Source organism: Tarenaya hassleriana, unplaced genomic scaffold, assembly GCF_000463585.1.
Source record: "Tarenaya hassleriana unplaced genomic scaffold, ASM46358v1 Cleome28, whole genome shotgun sequence".
NCBI lineage: Eukaryota > Viridiplantae > Streptophyta > Magnoliopsida > Brassicales > Cleomaceae > Tarenaya > Tarenaya hassleriana.
The window spans coordinates 1762852-1776800 of NW_010966021.1; the positions used below are offsets into that span (position 1 = coordinate 1762852).

At 39.5% G+C, this 13949-nt stretch overlaps 3 protein-coding genes, 2 long non-coding RNA genes and 1 other non-coding gene across 8 annotated transcripts in view; 3 read left to right on the forward strand and 3 right to left on the reverse strand.

Moving 5' to 3' along the window:
* Positions 1 to 1623: 1623 nt before the first annotated feature.
* LOC104817995 (50S ribosomal protein L19-1, chloroplastic-like) lies at positions 1624 to 4853 on the reverse strand. Of its 2 annotated transcripts, none has more exons than XM_010547412.1 (7): positions 4628 to 4853; positions 4050 to 4200; positions 3715 to 3904; positions 2964 to 3107; positions 2795 to 2881; positions 2525 to 2658; positions 1624 to 1949 (listed from the first exon to the last, which is right to left on the reverse strand). In XM_010547412.1, exons 1-7 carry the CDS (start codon positions 4701 to 4703, stop codon positions 1844 to 1846), a joined length of 888 nt encoding a protein of 295 aa, XP_010545714.1. In that variant the 5' UTR covers positions 4704 to 4853; the 3' UTR covers positions 1624 to 1843. The 2 variants fall into 2 exon arrangements, with proteins under 2 accessions (XP_010545714.1, XP_010545715.1); XM_010547413.1 differs by lacking the exon at positions 4628 to 4853 and adding an exon at positions 4302 to 4396.
* A 241-nt stretch (positions 4854 to 5094) lies between these two features.
* LOC104817998 (MAR-binding filament-like protein 1) lies at positions 5095 to 8661 on the forward strand. Of its 2 annotated transcripts, none has more exons than XM_010547424.2 (4): positions 5095 to 5600; positions 6408 to 6424; positions 6571 to 6711; positions 6823 to 8661. In XM_010547424.2, the coding sequence occupies exons 1-4, from the start codon at positions 5330 to 5332 to the stop codon at positions 8539 to 8541; spliced, it is 2148 nt and encodes a 715-aa protein (XP_010545726.1). In that variant the 5' UTR covers positions 5095 to 5329; the 3' UTR covers positions 8542 to 8661. The 2 variants fall into 2 exon arrangements, with proteins under 2 accessions (XP_010545726.1, XP_010545725.1); XM_010547423.2 differs by having other exon boundaries at positions 5096 to 5600; positions 6408 to 6451.
* Positions 8662 to 8764: 103 nt separating this feature from the next.
* On the reverse strand, positions 8765 to 8838 carry TRNAR-UCG. Its single transcript has one exon. It is a non-coding gene; the product is annotated as a tRNA-Arg (tRNA).
* Positions 8839 to 8921: 83 nt separating this feature from the next.
* LOC104818002 lies at positions 8922 to 10312 on the forward strand. Its single transcript, XR_772588.2, has 3 exons — positions 8922 to 9209; positions 9943 to 10105; positions 10220 to 10312. It is a non-coding gene; the product is annotated as an uncharacterized LOC104818002 (long non-coding RNA).
* LOC104818001 (probable sulfate transporter 3.4) overlaps positions 10055 to 13949 on the reverse strand; it is a 5244-nt gene continuing 1349 nt past the window's right edge. Inside the window, exons 2-13 of the mRNA XM_010547425.2 lie at positions 13619 to 13667; positions 12947 to 13154; positions 12287 to 12458; positions 12133 to 12198; positions 11933 to 12046; positions 11698 to 11814; positions 11481 to 11607; positions 11103 to 11389; positions 10833 to 11023; positions 10656 to 10741; positions 10482 to 10558; positions 10055 to 10395 (exon numbers count right to left, since the gene is read on the reverse strand). Of these exons, the coding sequence (XP_010545727.1) occupies positions 10246 to 10395; positions 10482 to 10558; positions 10656 to 10741; positions 10833 to 11023; positions 11103 to 11389; positions 11481 to 11607; positions 11698 to 11814; positions 11933 to 12046; positions 12133 to 12198; positions 12287 to 12458; positions 12947 to 13154; positions 13619 to 13667 (1644 nt within the window). The 3' untranslated portion in view covers positions 10055 to 10245. The remainder of the gene's footprint in view (positions 10396 to 10481; positions 10559 to 10655; positions 10742 to 10832; positions 11024 to 11102; positions 11390 to 11480; positions 11608 to 11697; positions 11815 to 11932; positions 12047 to 12132; positions 12199 to 12286; positions 12459 to 12946; positions 13155 to 13618; positions 13668 to 13949) is intronic.
* LOC104818000 lies at positions 10465 to 10929 on the forward strand. The gene is made up of 2 exons (XR_772587.1): positions 10465 to 10620; positions 10844 to 10929. It is a non-coding gene; the product is annotated as an uncharacterized LOC104818000 (long non-coding RNA).

Below are 13949 nucleotides of genomic sequence, written 5' to 3' on the forward strand. Positions count from 1 at the left end.
GGAAAATCGAGAGATTTGGATTCGGATCCGGGAGGCTCGGGTATTTAACTATGAGATTTGTATCCGGGATTTGGTATTTACGAGTATCCGGGGTACGGGTATCCGGAATAATAGTCGGGTACTCGCGGATATCCGGATCCGGATTTATTTAAGAAAAACAACAATATTCATATATAAAATTTTTAAAACATGAAGATATATTTATAAAAATTGATGAATTATGATAAAATATATAAGACAAAAGAGATAATAAGAGACAAATAATAATAAATTTAATTTTTTTGAATTAATATTAAAAAAATATGAAATTATTTCATCTAAAATAATTGTATTTTATAAAAATGTTATATAAATATAAGATATAATTATTTATAATCATAATACGCGGGTACCTGCGGATATCCGGTTTTAAAAATTCTATTATCCGGATTTAAATCCGGATTCACGGGTATTGAAAAATAAGGATTTGGATTCGGATTTGAAAATTACGAGTACCCTAAAATCGGGTATCCGTGAGACGAGTATCCGACGGATACCCGATTTTCGGGTATTTGTGCCCAGCCTTATCTCGTATTGTCCGAAATGCGATTATGATTTTTAAAATAAGATTATATTAACAAAAATATAATACGATTATATTAAGTTCCGAACCCAAAAAAAAATATTAGATAATTATTTTTTTTTATTTTCACTTGAAATCTCAAGTTACAACATTAAACAAATAATTTTATTTATATATATATATAAGCCGTTTTGGTTAATGTATAATCTAAAATTATATAGTATTTTTCTAAAATTATAAATAAAATAAATACTATTGAATGATTTAATTAGATTTTGGTTTGATTTATATATATATATATATATATATATATATATATATATATATATATATAAATCAAACGTTTTATCACTTTAACTTTGATTTTTAAGTTTTATATCAATATTTTTTTATATTTTTTTATAATACCGAATATCTTTTTTATAATATATAGATTGTTTAAGACCACAACATCCGGATCCAGTCCATATTTAACCATATTCTTAAACAAAGCATAAGCCTCATCTACCCTCCCGGCCTTCCCAAGCCCCTTTATCAGCTCTGTGTGTTGTTATTGTTATTATTATTATTATTATTATTATTATTATTATTATTATTATTATTATTTTTATTAAATAGAAAAAATTCGAAACCTTGTTGGAACCTGGCCGAAGTCCTATACGATCGGGTTTCATACCACCGATCATAGGTCCGGACAATAAATGAGTGGGTTGTTCCGAATTAAAAAAAATGTAGATCCAAACTAAACTTGACCCGACTAGTCCATTTTCCACCCCGATATAAACGAATATAAACCAGTCTCATAAGATGGAATTGAACCAAAACTGATCCCCATAATCGGATTGTTTCATTCGTCATAATATCAAAATTAGCATCACTCATGTTTGATGAAATTTAAAGCACTCCTTTATTAACCTTTTTTTTTAATAGTGTAACCATCGTATGTTGCAATTTTTGAGCAGAGTGATAATAAAAAGTACTATTCGAAAACTAACTCAAGAGTTCTCTATTTAAGAAAAGTTAAAATCCCTAATATATGCGCAATTGATTTATACATATTATAATTTATAACCATACTACAAAATTATTGAATGAAGGGTCAAGTCAAATACCAATGAATTGACAAGGAGCACAAAAATGTTTGTGATCAAAGAAACATTCCCTCGGAGACAAACAAACACCGGTCTATCACCGAAGATCGATTAATAAAACACCAAGGACAAAATATGGAAATCTACCTCGAAAATTCGTACCCTTTGATCCAAAAAGAGGGATGAAAGATTAGTGCTTCTTGAGTGCATTCATCTTGTCCCTGAGGTAGTAAAGTTTGGCTCTTCTAACTTTCTTCTTGTCCAGCACCTTGATCTCCTTCAGGTTCGGGGAATACCTGTCACCAGACACCGGCTTATTCAGCTATATCGCAACAGCAGGACTCGGGTACGAGCGACAAACAAGGAGGAAGTACGCGAAAGATCTTATTAAACGCCTAATGATGCATATGATGATCCTTCCACTATCCTTTAGAATGCGACGCCAAACATGGAAGAAAATTGAACTCCATAGTCAGAAGAAGCCATGCTACGAGGGCAAAGAGTGCTTAGACAATGTTTTGATACTGTAAATTTCTAGTAGCTGCATGGGAATCTTCCTTGACAATAGTAAAAAAAAAGGGTAAAAAAAGATTCTGGAATGTGACAAATGAGATTCACCAATGGTTAGAAGTGTGACAGCAATATATACTGAAGTTTCATATCATATGGGATTGATTATGAAGGCAGGATGAGAATTGAGATTAACACAATTCTCTTATCGCATCAGTCTGCTATCTTCAATTTTGGTGAATCTTTATCAATCTATCGGGCAGCGGAAATAGTACGAAGCCTATGCAAGAAATGAGAAAGAAAGAAAGAAAAGAGAGAGAGAGAGAGAGAGAGAGAGAGGGGGGGGGGCTGAAGGACTTACAAGGGGAACATCGATTCAACACCAACTCCAGCCACAAGCCTCCTAATCCTAAATGTAGAATTGAGACCAGCATTACGTCTTGCTATGACAATGCCTTTCACAATTGAAGCACGCCTCTTGTTCTCAGGCACTTCCTGCTCAAACAAGCCAAGAAAAACATGCGGCAATGAAATGTTTCACCCATTTGGACAAAGGAAACGAAATATAAGATATTTTTGCATGTGTTTCTTCAGAAATGGAATGAATATGAGGCAAGTTCAATGATATTACCACTTTGAGCTGAACAATGTAACCGGGCTTTATATCAGGTATCTCTCTTTGCGCTCTCACTCCCTCAACTGCCTCCTTATCTAGAATCTGCAGAAGGTACAGATAGAAGCATCAATTTGTAGTACATTTGCACAAGTAATTCTGTGACGATTGAGAACAGGTGCTATACCTGCATTATATGCTTTGCAGTCTTATCAAGCCTTTTGAATTTGATCCTTGGAGGTGCATCAGAAGCTGACTCGGACGGTTGGACAGAATCTACAGTGGTGGCAAAGCCCCTTGATGAACTTGCAGCTGTAAATATCCGTCCATACTGTCTCGACCAATCATGTCAAGCACACAGAAGTCAAGTTTCGAACACTAACACAATCAAAGAGCTAGAGAGTAAAACACTGTCATGGGACCTACAGTTAGGAAGAGGGAGAAAGCTCAACAATGCGAAAGCAGTTAATGGGTCACAACAAGCTGTCTGTATCCATAACTTGATGAAATGACAAAAAAAAAATTGGAAAAGGTTCCTATATTTCCATGTTGTTAATTGGCTAGGATCGGAGGACAACGGCAAGGAACTTGGAAAAAATAACAAGCAAAAACGCCCAACATAAAAAAAAAGAAAGTCATTTCTTGTTCTTTTGTATATATGAGTCTCTAATGATGATTCAGATCATGAGCTTCTTCAAACGAAGGCTCCATACCATCACTTTGAAGATGAATCCGGATGCATTTCCTATTTCAGAACCAAGGCTCGATGATTCTTATCCTTTTACTAATTTCCAACCATACCAACCAAAGAACAAAGCAGAAACTTCATTTCCTCTTCAATTCAACAAAAAAATTATCTTCTTTTCCTTCTGCGCAATGGAAGGAAGCAATATGAACAAATGAATGCCAGAAAAGTACACAAAAAAGCAGTAACTTACAGATATCAAAGAAGACGAAGACACTATCCTCCGGACAGAGTTAAGCAGATAAAATGCGGGTGAACTGAGCGAATCAAACCCTAGTTTTCTAAGTTCGTGACCATTTCCGTTGGCCACCAAAGGGCTTGTAGACGAACCCAGATGAACAGCGTTCACGAAGGAGAAGGTTTGCCTCTGAAGAAACTGCCGACTATCACAAAAACATAGCATTTCCCAATTCAATCCATTAGGCTGATACGAAGAGCAAAAAAAACTCGAAAACCAGCCCACAAGAGCCGAAACCCGACTGAACAATCAAACAACTTCACATAATATCCATAACAGCGCAGACTAACCGGTGATCCACTTTCATTTTCAGCACTTCCAGAGCCTTCTCGGCATCCAATGTCCGTACAGAAAGGAGCCTTCTTGAGAAACCCCCCTTCTCTGGTATCCTCTCAGAATCCACTGAGCCCGGAACATGAAACATCCGAACAATCTCATTCTCTGCCAATTTCCAAAAGCGAAACGTTATTACGCATTCTCTTGTAAATCCGCAAAATGAAAGCAACCCTAAACGCAAAATCCGAAACTCAGACGAAATATACCTAAACCCTAAACCCCAGGACTAAACCCTGCACATCTTTTTCCATTATCTTTTGAATCAAAAAGAGATCAGCCGCAAATCTTCTCCATTTCTCCCTGCTGTGCCTGCAGTGGGTTTGCACTTGCGGCCCTTGGCCTGGTAAAATACCGATAGAGCTTTATTCATCATCTTAGCTCGTCCAAGTATTCTTACAAGCTCGGACAGTTGAGCCGGGCTGACACTAACATACGGGCTGCGAACCATGTCTTGTATTTTGCGCAGATTTTACTAGATGCTTTGGAGTAGCGAATAAATGCGAAAGAAAGAGAAGCGGAGTATGCAGATCACCTGTTTGTTTAAATCTCTCAGAGAGGTGAGGTAAAGTTGATATCTTTCGCTTGGGGAAAATGGAGCGGATCAACATTTGCACCAACGGAGACAGAGAGAGAAGACTCTCGTACCTTACAATTACAACTTACCCCCTCGTATTGTCGAAAATGCGATTATGATCTATAAAAATAAGATTATAATAACAAAAATATAACATGATTATAACATAATTATACTCGAATATAAACCGGTCTGATACTTAAGAGATCGAATTGAACCAAAACCGATCCCCCATAACCGGATTGCACAATCTCTGCTTCATACCAAATTCCCAAAGGGGTGTGAGAGAGAGATGTGTACACGTGGCAACAGAGATTTCCCAGATTCCGGATAAGGGGACTTCAGAATCCTAGTTGGCAAAGCATAATCCAATGTCTCCCAAATCAAAATGCCCAATTCGTGATTATCTTCAGTTCATGATCTTGGCGAAAAAAGATCAAATTTTGGATTGAGATGCAAACCCTAATTTTGATCAAAGATTTGAATAAAAATGGTATCTTTCTGCAGATTAGTAATTAGCTTTTCCTTTTCCTAAGTTACACGTCACGGATCACACAAAAGGAAACATTTTTTTTTGGGGGGCGATGTGGTGAGTGAATTTTTTTTTAGTTATGAATTGATTTCCACACATTTGCCATCTCCAAACACTTCGCGGCAGAGATGGGCTTCCTCATGGGGAGCTCTTGCATCTCCCCATCTCCTCCTCTTCATCACTCTCGATTTTCATCATCACCATCGTCTTCTCCGTCGCTCTCTGCGCTTCTATGCTCTCGCAATGCCGCCGGATTCAGGCGGAGGCGGCCGCCGTCGGCTTTTCTCCGTCGTGAAGGTGGCTTCGACGCCGTCTCCGCGAAGAGGAGGGCTGTTCTTTTTGTGGGTATCTCGGTTATTCCTTTTTTGCAGCTTCGAGCTCCGGTTATGGCGGATGCCGGTGAGTTTTCGGGGGGTTTTTTGCTTTCTTGTTCTGTCTTTCTCCTATATATGCGTATCAATCGAGGAGATGTTGCTCCTTGGTTTTGTCTACTGTGCCATTTTTACGAAGATGGATGTCTTCGGAATTTGGTCTGAGAAATCGACTTGATACAAGTTAGGTACTTTGACTTGTTTGTTTGGCTGTCGGGATTTTGACGGGCCTTTAACCGTTAATGTGGGGAAGGAGAATCATGCATAGTTAGGGTTTTCCATCTTGGTTTAGAAAATTGGTCCTAGGTTCAACTGTGTTTTGGCTCAATCGTAGAACAGGTTTCTTGAAGAAAGTCTTTAAAAGAGGCGACTGCTGGATTTGCTTGAGAAATTCTTACTGCATTCCCCCTTTTATACAGTTTCATGCAATTGCCAACAAGCAGCCAATTTCATCTGTTGATATGAACTAACAGCTTGGATCTGGAAGAGAATAAGAACCCGTTATTAGAGATAGAGATTTCATATTTCATCAGCTCTTGTTTCCCCTTTGGGTAGAATTTTATGGCCTCAAGTGCAGAAACTACTGTATTATGTAATGAAGTCATTCATTTCTCAGATTTAGAGATTGACTTTGATAGTTTAGGCATCCAAATGGCTCTGGTCGTTTTCAGTGTTACCTGTTCATTGTTGAATTTCATGGCGTCTTTCACAGGAAGAGATCTTCACTACAGCACGTTTTTATGTCGGTAGAGAAATATCACTGCATTGAAGCGGTTGACATGTTTCGTCTTTAGATGTTGTTTTTCACTTATCCGTGTCTGCGCATTTCTTGCAGGAGAAAGTGAGTTAAAGGTATCAAAACAGAATCGGGAAACGGAGGTTCAAACCCTCTTTCTTAATCTTCAGTTTGAGTACAGAAGTCTCCTTTATGTTCCCATCTTAATCAATCATTTTGGAGTGCTTACGATTTTCTTATCGGTATTGCTCGGTGGATTTAGCTTGCAGCTAAAGAGGGTAATGCCCCAAATCCCTTCCTATCTCTCTTAAATGGCCTCGGAATATTTAGTGCCGGAGTTCTTGGCGCACTTTACGCACTGTCACGGCAGGAAAATGAAGCTGCCCAAGAAGCCATCAACTCTGTAAGCTCCCTACTCACGAGACTCGGTTTCAATTCTCGGGCTTAAAATTTTACTTTTTCCCGTTCGCTCTTCGCTTTTTTAAACTCGTTTTCGATGATTTGTGACATGCAGCTGAAGAAGCGGTTGGAAGACAAAGAAGCTGCGTTTATTTCAAAGGAGAAAAGCTTTGAAGCAAGAATACAGACGGAGCAGGAAGAGTGGAGAAAGCAACTCCAAAAGGCAAAAGAAGAGAAAATGCTGTTGGTTAGCCAATTGAATTCAGCGAACGAGACAGTCACGGGATTAGGCCGGGAGCTAAGCAGCGAAAAGAGATTATGTGAAGAGCTTAAGGCTCAAATCAGAAGTCTTCAAGCGGATTTGTCAAAAGCCAAGGAAGAGAAAAAGTCACTCGAAGAACAGCTCAAGGAAAAGCTTGATACCGTTGAACTGATGCAGGAAAGGATTAACTTGCTCGGTCTGGAGCTGAAAGAAAGTGAAGAAAAATCTCAAAGTATCGGTGATTCTTTGGCCGAAAAGGAGTTGGAGCTGAAGAACCTCGGTTCTACCTACGTCCTTACGAGCCGTGAACTTGACGAGGCAAAATCAGAAATCCTACGGCTGAATGATGAACTCTCGAGGAATCAGAAGGAGCTGGACTCGAAAAATTCCGTGATCGAGGAGTTGAATAACAGAATAAGCGCCTTAGTGGATGAGAGAGATGGTTTTATGAAGAAAATTGATGATATTTTAAAAGATTACGACGCTTTGAGATCAACTTCTGAAGCCCGGGCAGCTGCAGATGCTGAGCTCTTGGACGGGAAAGAACTTGAGATTCAGAAGCTGAAGGAAAAGATTCAACAGGCGGCAGATGAACTGGAGGAGAAAAAATCCAAAATTGCCGATTTGATTCGGGAGTGTCAAGATTCAAACCAAATGTTGGATAAAGAACGGGCTAGCACAGAACATTTGAGAGATGAAAAGGAGGCCAAAGAGAAAGAGCTTGAGGCATCGAAAAACCGGGAGTCCGGCCTGGAAAAGCAACTGGATGAATCAAACACTATGTGCACAAAGCTGAAGTTGGAGGTTTCCAGACTTGAAGCTGAATCCAAAGAAGCCAATGAAAGGCATGAGAAGATCCTCGGAGAGGCCAAAAGAGATCGAGAGGCATTGGCCAGCGATCTTGAAATGAAGGAAGAGCTTCTCGAGAAAACGAAAGACGAGGTGGAGAGAAAGATCCATGAACTCGAAGAGTTAACCGAGAAGAACTCTAGCCTTCAGGAGGAGCTGTTGGAAGTTCATCAGAGAGCTGAAACCGCGAGAAAGGAGTTAGAAGAGGAGAAAGAGAAGGTTTCGGCGTTTCAGAAAGAGGTGGAAGTGATGGAAAAGCAGATCTCCAAGGACAAGGAGGCGAGGAAAACCCTCGAAGGAGACCTGGAAGAAGCGGTGAAGTCACTGGACGAGATGAACAAAAACACGTTTTCTCTGTCGGGAGAGCTCGAGAGAGCGAATACCCTTGTCTCCGCATTGGAAGACGAGAAGGAATCGATGCAGAGATCATTGGAAGAGGCGAAGAAGGGATCGAAAGAAGCCCGGGAGAACATGGAAGATGCACATAACCTGGTGATAAGACTTGGGAACGAGAGGGAGACGCTGACGAAGAAAGTGAAGAAGCTGGAGGAGGACTTGGCCTCTGCGAAAGGGGAGATACTGCGAATGAGGAGCCAAAGGGATGGTGTGGAAGTAGTGAATAGTAGTAATGCGAAAGAGGAGAAACCGAGAGTAGGCACCACCAACACGGTTGCTGTGAAGAGAAGTGGTGGAAGGAGGAGGAAGACCAACAACGGTCCTTGAAGTAGATAAAGGTGATGACTTTTGTATTCCGCATTCTCTTTGTATTGTTCTGCCACCAGAGATATCTTCTATGTAAATTTTGACAAAGAGGCAAAGTTTGGAAATCTATATATATATATATATGAATGTATTGGAAAGAAATAAGTTGGGATTTCTCAAGGATCTGTGAACAAAAAAGGGAACCTTGCTCTGCAAAATCCAAAAAAAAGGTGGAAAACACAAACGACCACAGTGGGAGTCGAACCCACGACCTTTTGATCCGAAGTCAAACGCGCTAATCCACTGCGCTATGCGGTCATTGGTGATGGGATTCCAAACATAAAAATATTTTATCTTTAATTATTTTGTATTTCGGTGGAATCTGGAACAGGTTTTTCAGGAGATGCTGTTGATCATCTGATTCTGGGATCTCTAAAGCAGGGGATTTCGGAAGTTGTTAATTCCCCGAGAATTTGTTGATCTTGTTCTTTATCTGTGGGTTGGAAGATGGATGTTTTAATGGTACGTGCGTTGGTATGGGTTGGAAGATGGCTCATCATCACTGCCCATGTCGTCTGTCTCCAAGTCTTGCATCGTACTGACTCCCTCTGTGATCTTTGATGTGTCGTCGACATTCTTGCTCGAACCCTACTTCCTCTGTCGTCGTTCTTCCTCGGCTGGTTCGCAGGGTGAGGAAATCTGCTCTCACGACTCTACATCTCTGAATATGTGATTGTGTTTTTGGTTGAATTTCGTTGCTTTATTTGCGACTGATCAAATTCTGTGTGGTGGGTGTTTTCTTATTCAGTTACTTTAGGTTATGTTCCTATTTCCTTTGCATTTCTTTCAATCCCACTGCCAAAACAAATAGGTTTCGTATTTCGATTTCTTTCTGTTTGATGACTTCAATTGCAGAATGCTTTTGCTAATTCTATATAAGAGTTTCTTGGTTAAGTTTGGATTCACTGCCAATGAGGTGAAGATGGGATGTGATTGTTTAACTGCAGCATCAACCGTTTTCATATTCATTCTAATTATATAGCATAATCTGATTCATACAACTTCTTTACCCACATTCGTCCACGACGTGCGAATCCTTACCTATTTAACACCATATCCGGACGCCGACATGGTGCGTCACATTCCGGATGCCCTACATACTTTCCTATTTTTTATTACGCCGTAAATAGAGGATGTCCAATGTTTATATCATCTGAATTCATTGCATGTGAGATATGACATGGTTTTAAGTTTGTTGGTTGCCACCTACCGCAAAACCCTCATCCTTTATCCGAGTTTAGGACGGGCTAAACATAAGCGAACTCATGTCTAGGTGGAGTTTATATACATATAGATATTTTTGTTAAAAAAAATGGTTTAGTTGCTAAAGTTGCCACTGAAATACATTTATTTATTCTACAGTTAAACAGGAAGCCTCCCTCCTGTGTAGTCATGGAGTTTTACATCGCCAAAAAAAAAAATGGGGAAAGAGAAGAATACTTCTATCTTCAGAAGAATGAAACAAGCGTCCATAGAGGAAAAAAAAAAAAGGTTTTCTCAAACTCTGATTTACAGAACAGGAAAGGTCCATTCCTCAATTGCAAAAGCTCAAGCTGACATCTATAATGCTTAATGTTCCCCAAAACTTCTCTGTCTGGTTTTGCTCTTCTTTATAACTTTCCCACTTTTGCTTCAGCAGCACTGTGGGAGTTTGGCAGGTTGGTTTCATGGCTGAGGCTGCGCTTTCCATGCTGATGAAATATCGGCAACGGCCTCGCCAACTGAGAGATAGAGTCCGCTCATCCCCAACGCGTCAGTGATCTTTGACTTGTGCAGCTTTTCCATCACGCTCCCGACGGGGTTTACTAACACGAGCTGTTGGAAAATGAACAGAAAAAAGGTACGTTACGATGTTTATCTCTCGGATTTCCCCGGGATATCGCTTGTGTTTCAAGACTAACCTGAAGTGATTGCTTCTCGAGCGTTCTTCTGAGCTCAAACACGGCCTCAATCCCGCTTGTGTCGATGGCTGACACGGCTGAAATGGTTTCAACAATTGGGAACTTTGAACTCAGACATACTTGGAGAAGAGAAGAAGAGGTGATTGATTCTGTTCCGGGTTTTAACCAACATACCTGTCAATTCAAGAATTACGCATTTCAGCGTATTTCCATTGTTCCCCTTTATCCATCCTTCCTCTTCTCTGATCCATCTCAAGATCCTGCATATGCCCATAACTCTTTTCCAGTGAGAAAATTTCTGAGTATGAACAGATGAGTTCGTGACAGTGGGAGAGGGTAATGTGGGCTGACCTTTCTTGCAGGTAAGTGCAATTGGCAAAGTATATAGGAGATTCTATAGCCAATATCAAGAAGCCTGGAATTCTTGAGGCTTCTCTGTATCTTCCAAGACTCTGGTATATCTCAGTCCCCGGGATATTCCCCAATACAACGGTGTTTGGTCTGGTTACATGCAACAGAATCTTTAGAACCGAAACTCCAACCTGAATCAGAAGAGCGACAAACTTAGAGAACAACCCGAGAAGAGGTGAAAGAAACCTTGAGGGAGAGTTTTTTGCTTACTGCTATTGCTAAGCCGAGAGGTACAGAGATGAAGAGGACACCAAAGAAGGAACACAAGCAAGCAAAGAAGTCGAGCTTGTCAACTTTCCACAACTTGTATGCAGCCTGATAGTCGATGAGACCTATCACTGCAGTTATGATGATGGCCGCCAGGATAAAGTTGGGTGTGTAATAGAAGAGTGGCATGAGAAACAAAAGGGTTATGAGCACAGCTGAAGCCATCACAATGTTAGTAACCGCTGTTTGTGCTCCAGCATTGTAGCTTACAGCAGATCTGGAAAAGGATCCTGAGAAAATGATTTGAAGGAACAGAATCAGAATCCCGGTTTCTCGGCAACCGTTTTTTGAGGAAGGGTTGTGAGATTCTCGGGAAGTTACCTGTTGTAACGTAGCAAGAGGTGCAAGAACCAGCCATGTTCATGAAACCGATTGCCATCATTTCTTTGTTCCCGTCAACTTGGTAATTCTTGAGAGCAGCAAATGTCCTTCCCACAGCAATCCCTTCCTGAAACGATCAATGAGATCCACACCTTTGTTCATCTTCCCCAATCGAATCAGAAGCTCCAAAGGAAGTCAAAAGATTCAGTTAACTTACTGTAAGGGAAAGAATGCCAGTGATGATACCGGTCTTGATGGAAAGAGCAAGATGGGTGGCACTGAAGTACAACATGTTTGATGAAGGAGGATTCAGACCCTTTGGCAAATGCCCAATCTGCATGCATCAGAATCCAAAAAGACCAAACAGAAGATGAATCTATGTCTCTCTGTCTCTCTCTCACACACAGTTCACAGAAGTTGCAGAGAAAGAAACGACATGAAAATGTCCTTACAAAGGAAATGGCATGAGTCTTGGATCTGAGAAGAAACACCAGAAGGGTAGAGAGAACAACAGATACGAGCGGAGCTGCAGCCGATACCCAGAAAAGATTCGGCCTCTTCATGCTCTGTAACGTCCCGAAATCGCGTAAAGTTTACATCTTTCCAACCCTTTGATCAGTTTATTAGAATTTCTGAAAGTGTGAATACTTACAATGTGCCTTGTTGTTAACAGGAAGCACAAGAAGCCGAGCCCCATTGCAATGGTTTGCCACGACCACTGCGTCAAACGCAAGCAAAAGCTGAAAACTCTATCACTGATCATTACCAAAAAACAAAAATAACCAAAGGAAAAAAAACGGAGATACCTCGGATTTGTGAGTGAAGACAGAGGACATGACAGCAAGAAACTGCATTTTCCCGGTGAAGTGAACGATTCCGAGAAGACCCTTGAGCTGTTGAAGCGACACAATGACCGCCGCACCTGCCGTGAACCCTATCAGGGTTGCCTTTGACAAGAAGTCAATCACAAACCCAAGCCTGGAAATTTTTTTTTGAATTTTTCATTATTAAATAAAGTAGATATATTATAATCTCAACTGTAATCAAGTGTGACCGACGAAAAATGCCTTCGTATTATTGTTGTTAATATAAAAGTAATTTAAAGATAATGAAACAGTGTATCCACTTGGGAAAAGGAAGCATCTTTGAAGATATAAAATTAAAATGTGTCACAATCAAATAAATAAAACCTCATAGATCGTCCATATTATCTCAATTCAATAAACCGTGAATATATTCCACCTAATCATAAAAAAAAAAATTCGAGAAACAGTTTCTAACAATAGATTCCATTTTTTTTTAGTTTATTCAAAAACTTAAACTAGCACAGTGAAAATGTGGGTCCATTGGTTACAAAAAAAATTATATACATGTTATCTTAATAACCAATGACCGCAGTTTATAATCTATACGAATGGAACTGAAACCGGGTATATCCAGCCGTATATTTATACGTATTTTTATACCTGAAAAGGCCCAAAGAAGCTTGGAAGAGGCCGGCGAAGAAAGTCGAAGTGAAAGCCAGCTTGAGGTAAAGGATTTGGTCATTGGAGGGGGAAACGCTCGCACTTAGCATTGAGCCCATCACAAGAGATGCTATTGAGACCGGACCGACGGCTAGGTGTCTTGAACTGCCCAATACCGAATATATAATCGGCGGTACAAAGCTTGAATCTGCAATTTATATTTTTCCAAAAATAATAACAAAATTAATCAAACCGGAATCGGTTTAGTTAAACCGGTGTCTTAAACAGCAGTGGTCAAAGTTGTCTGATTTTCGGATATCCGTACAGTTCGAGTTTGTAAATCGAAATTTGATGGTAAATGACATTCGGGTTTTGGTTTCAACATTTTATGGTTGCGATTATATATATGTATATATATGCATGGATACCGAAATGAATAGTACCGTTTATATTTATTGAAATTATCTATAGTGTTAAAAAGGAATTATAAAGTTGATATTTATTGTAAATTGCAAAATTATATTATTGAGATCAAACTTCAAATCTTAAAATCCAAAATATTTGGATACAAGTTCGGTTACCCTAAAAAAAATTCGTATCCTTCTACCACTATTATTAATTAATGTGTGATTAGGGTTTGTTTATATAAGGGTAAAATTGATAATTACTCACATAGACCAATGATGGGTGGTAAGTTTGCAAGCTTTGCGTAGCTGATTCCCTGCCGTCGGAGGAGCAAAACAAGAGGACCAAAAATCAAGATTATGATTATCAAAAATAAAATAAAATATGTTCTTAATTAGCAATTTATGAACGAATCCACCATGGAATTAATATTTTTTATTTAAAAAGTTGAAAGTTATTAAAATTTATGAAAGAGGGATTGATGCCAAATGATACAAAATCAGGGAATAATAATACTAATTCACATGCAAGACAAATAAAATGGTTCTTTTGGCTTAATCTTCAACCGTACGTATCTGTAACCCCCCCCCCCCCCCCT

Excerpts from the sequence above, each read along its gene's own strand:
- LOC104817995 (XM_010547412.1), bottom strand. The coding sequence starts at position 4,703 with ATGTTGATCCGCTCCATTTTCCCCAAGCGAAAGATATCAACTTTACCT. Across the intron at positions 4,201-4,627 it reads TGAGAGATTTAAACAAACAG|AGAATGAGATTGTTCGGATG; the intron begins GTGATCTGCATA and ends GGAAATTGGCAG. Across the intron at positions 1,950-2,524 it reads GTTGAATCGATGTTCCCCTT|GTATTCCCCGAACCTGAAGG; the intron begins GTAAGTCCTTCA and ends GTCTGGTGACAG.
- LOC104817998 (XM_010547423.2), top strand. The coding sequence starts at position 5,330 with ATGGGCTTCCTCATGGGGAGCTCTTGCATCTCCCCATCTCCTCCTCTT. Across the intron at positions 6,452-6,570 it reads AACAGAATCGGGAAACGGAG|CTTGCAGCTAAAGAGGGTAA; the intron begins GTTCAAACCCTC and ends CGGTGGATTTAG. Across the intron at positions 6,712-6,822 it reads CCCAAGAAGCCATCAACTCT|CTGAAGAAGCGGTTGGAAGA; the intron begins GTAAGCTCCCTA and ends TGTGACATGCAG.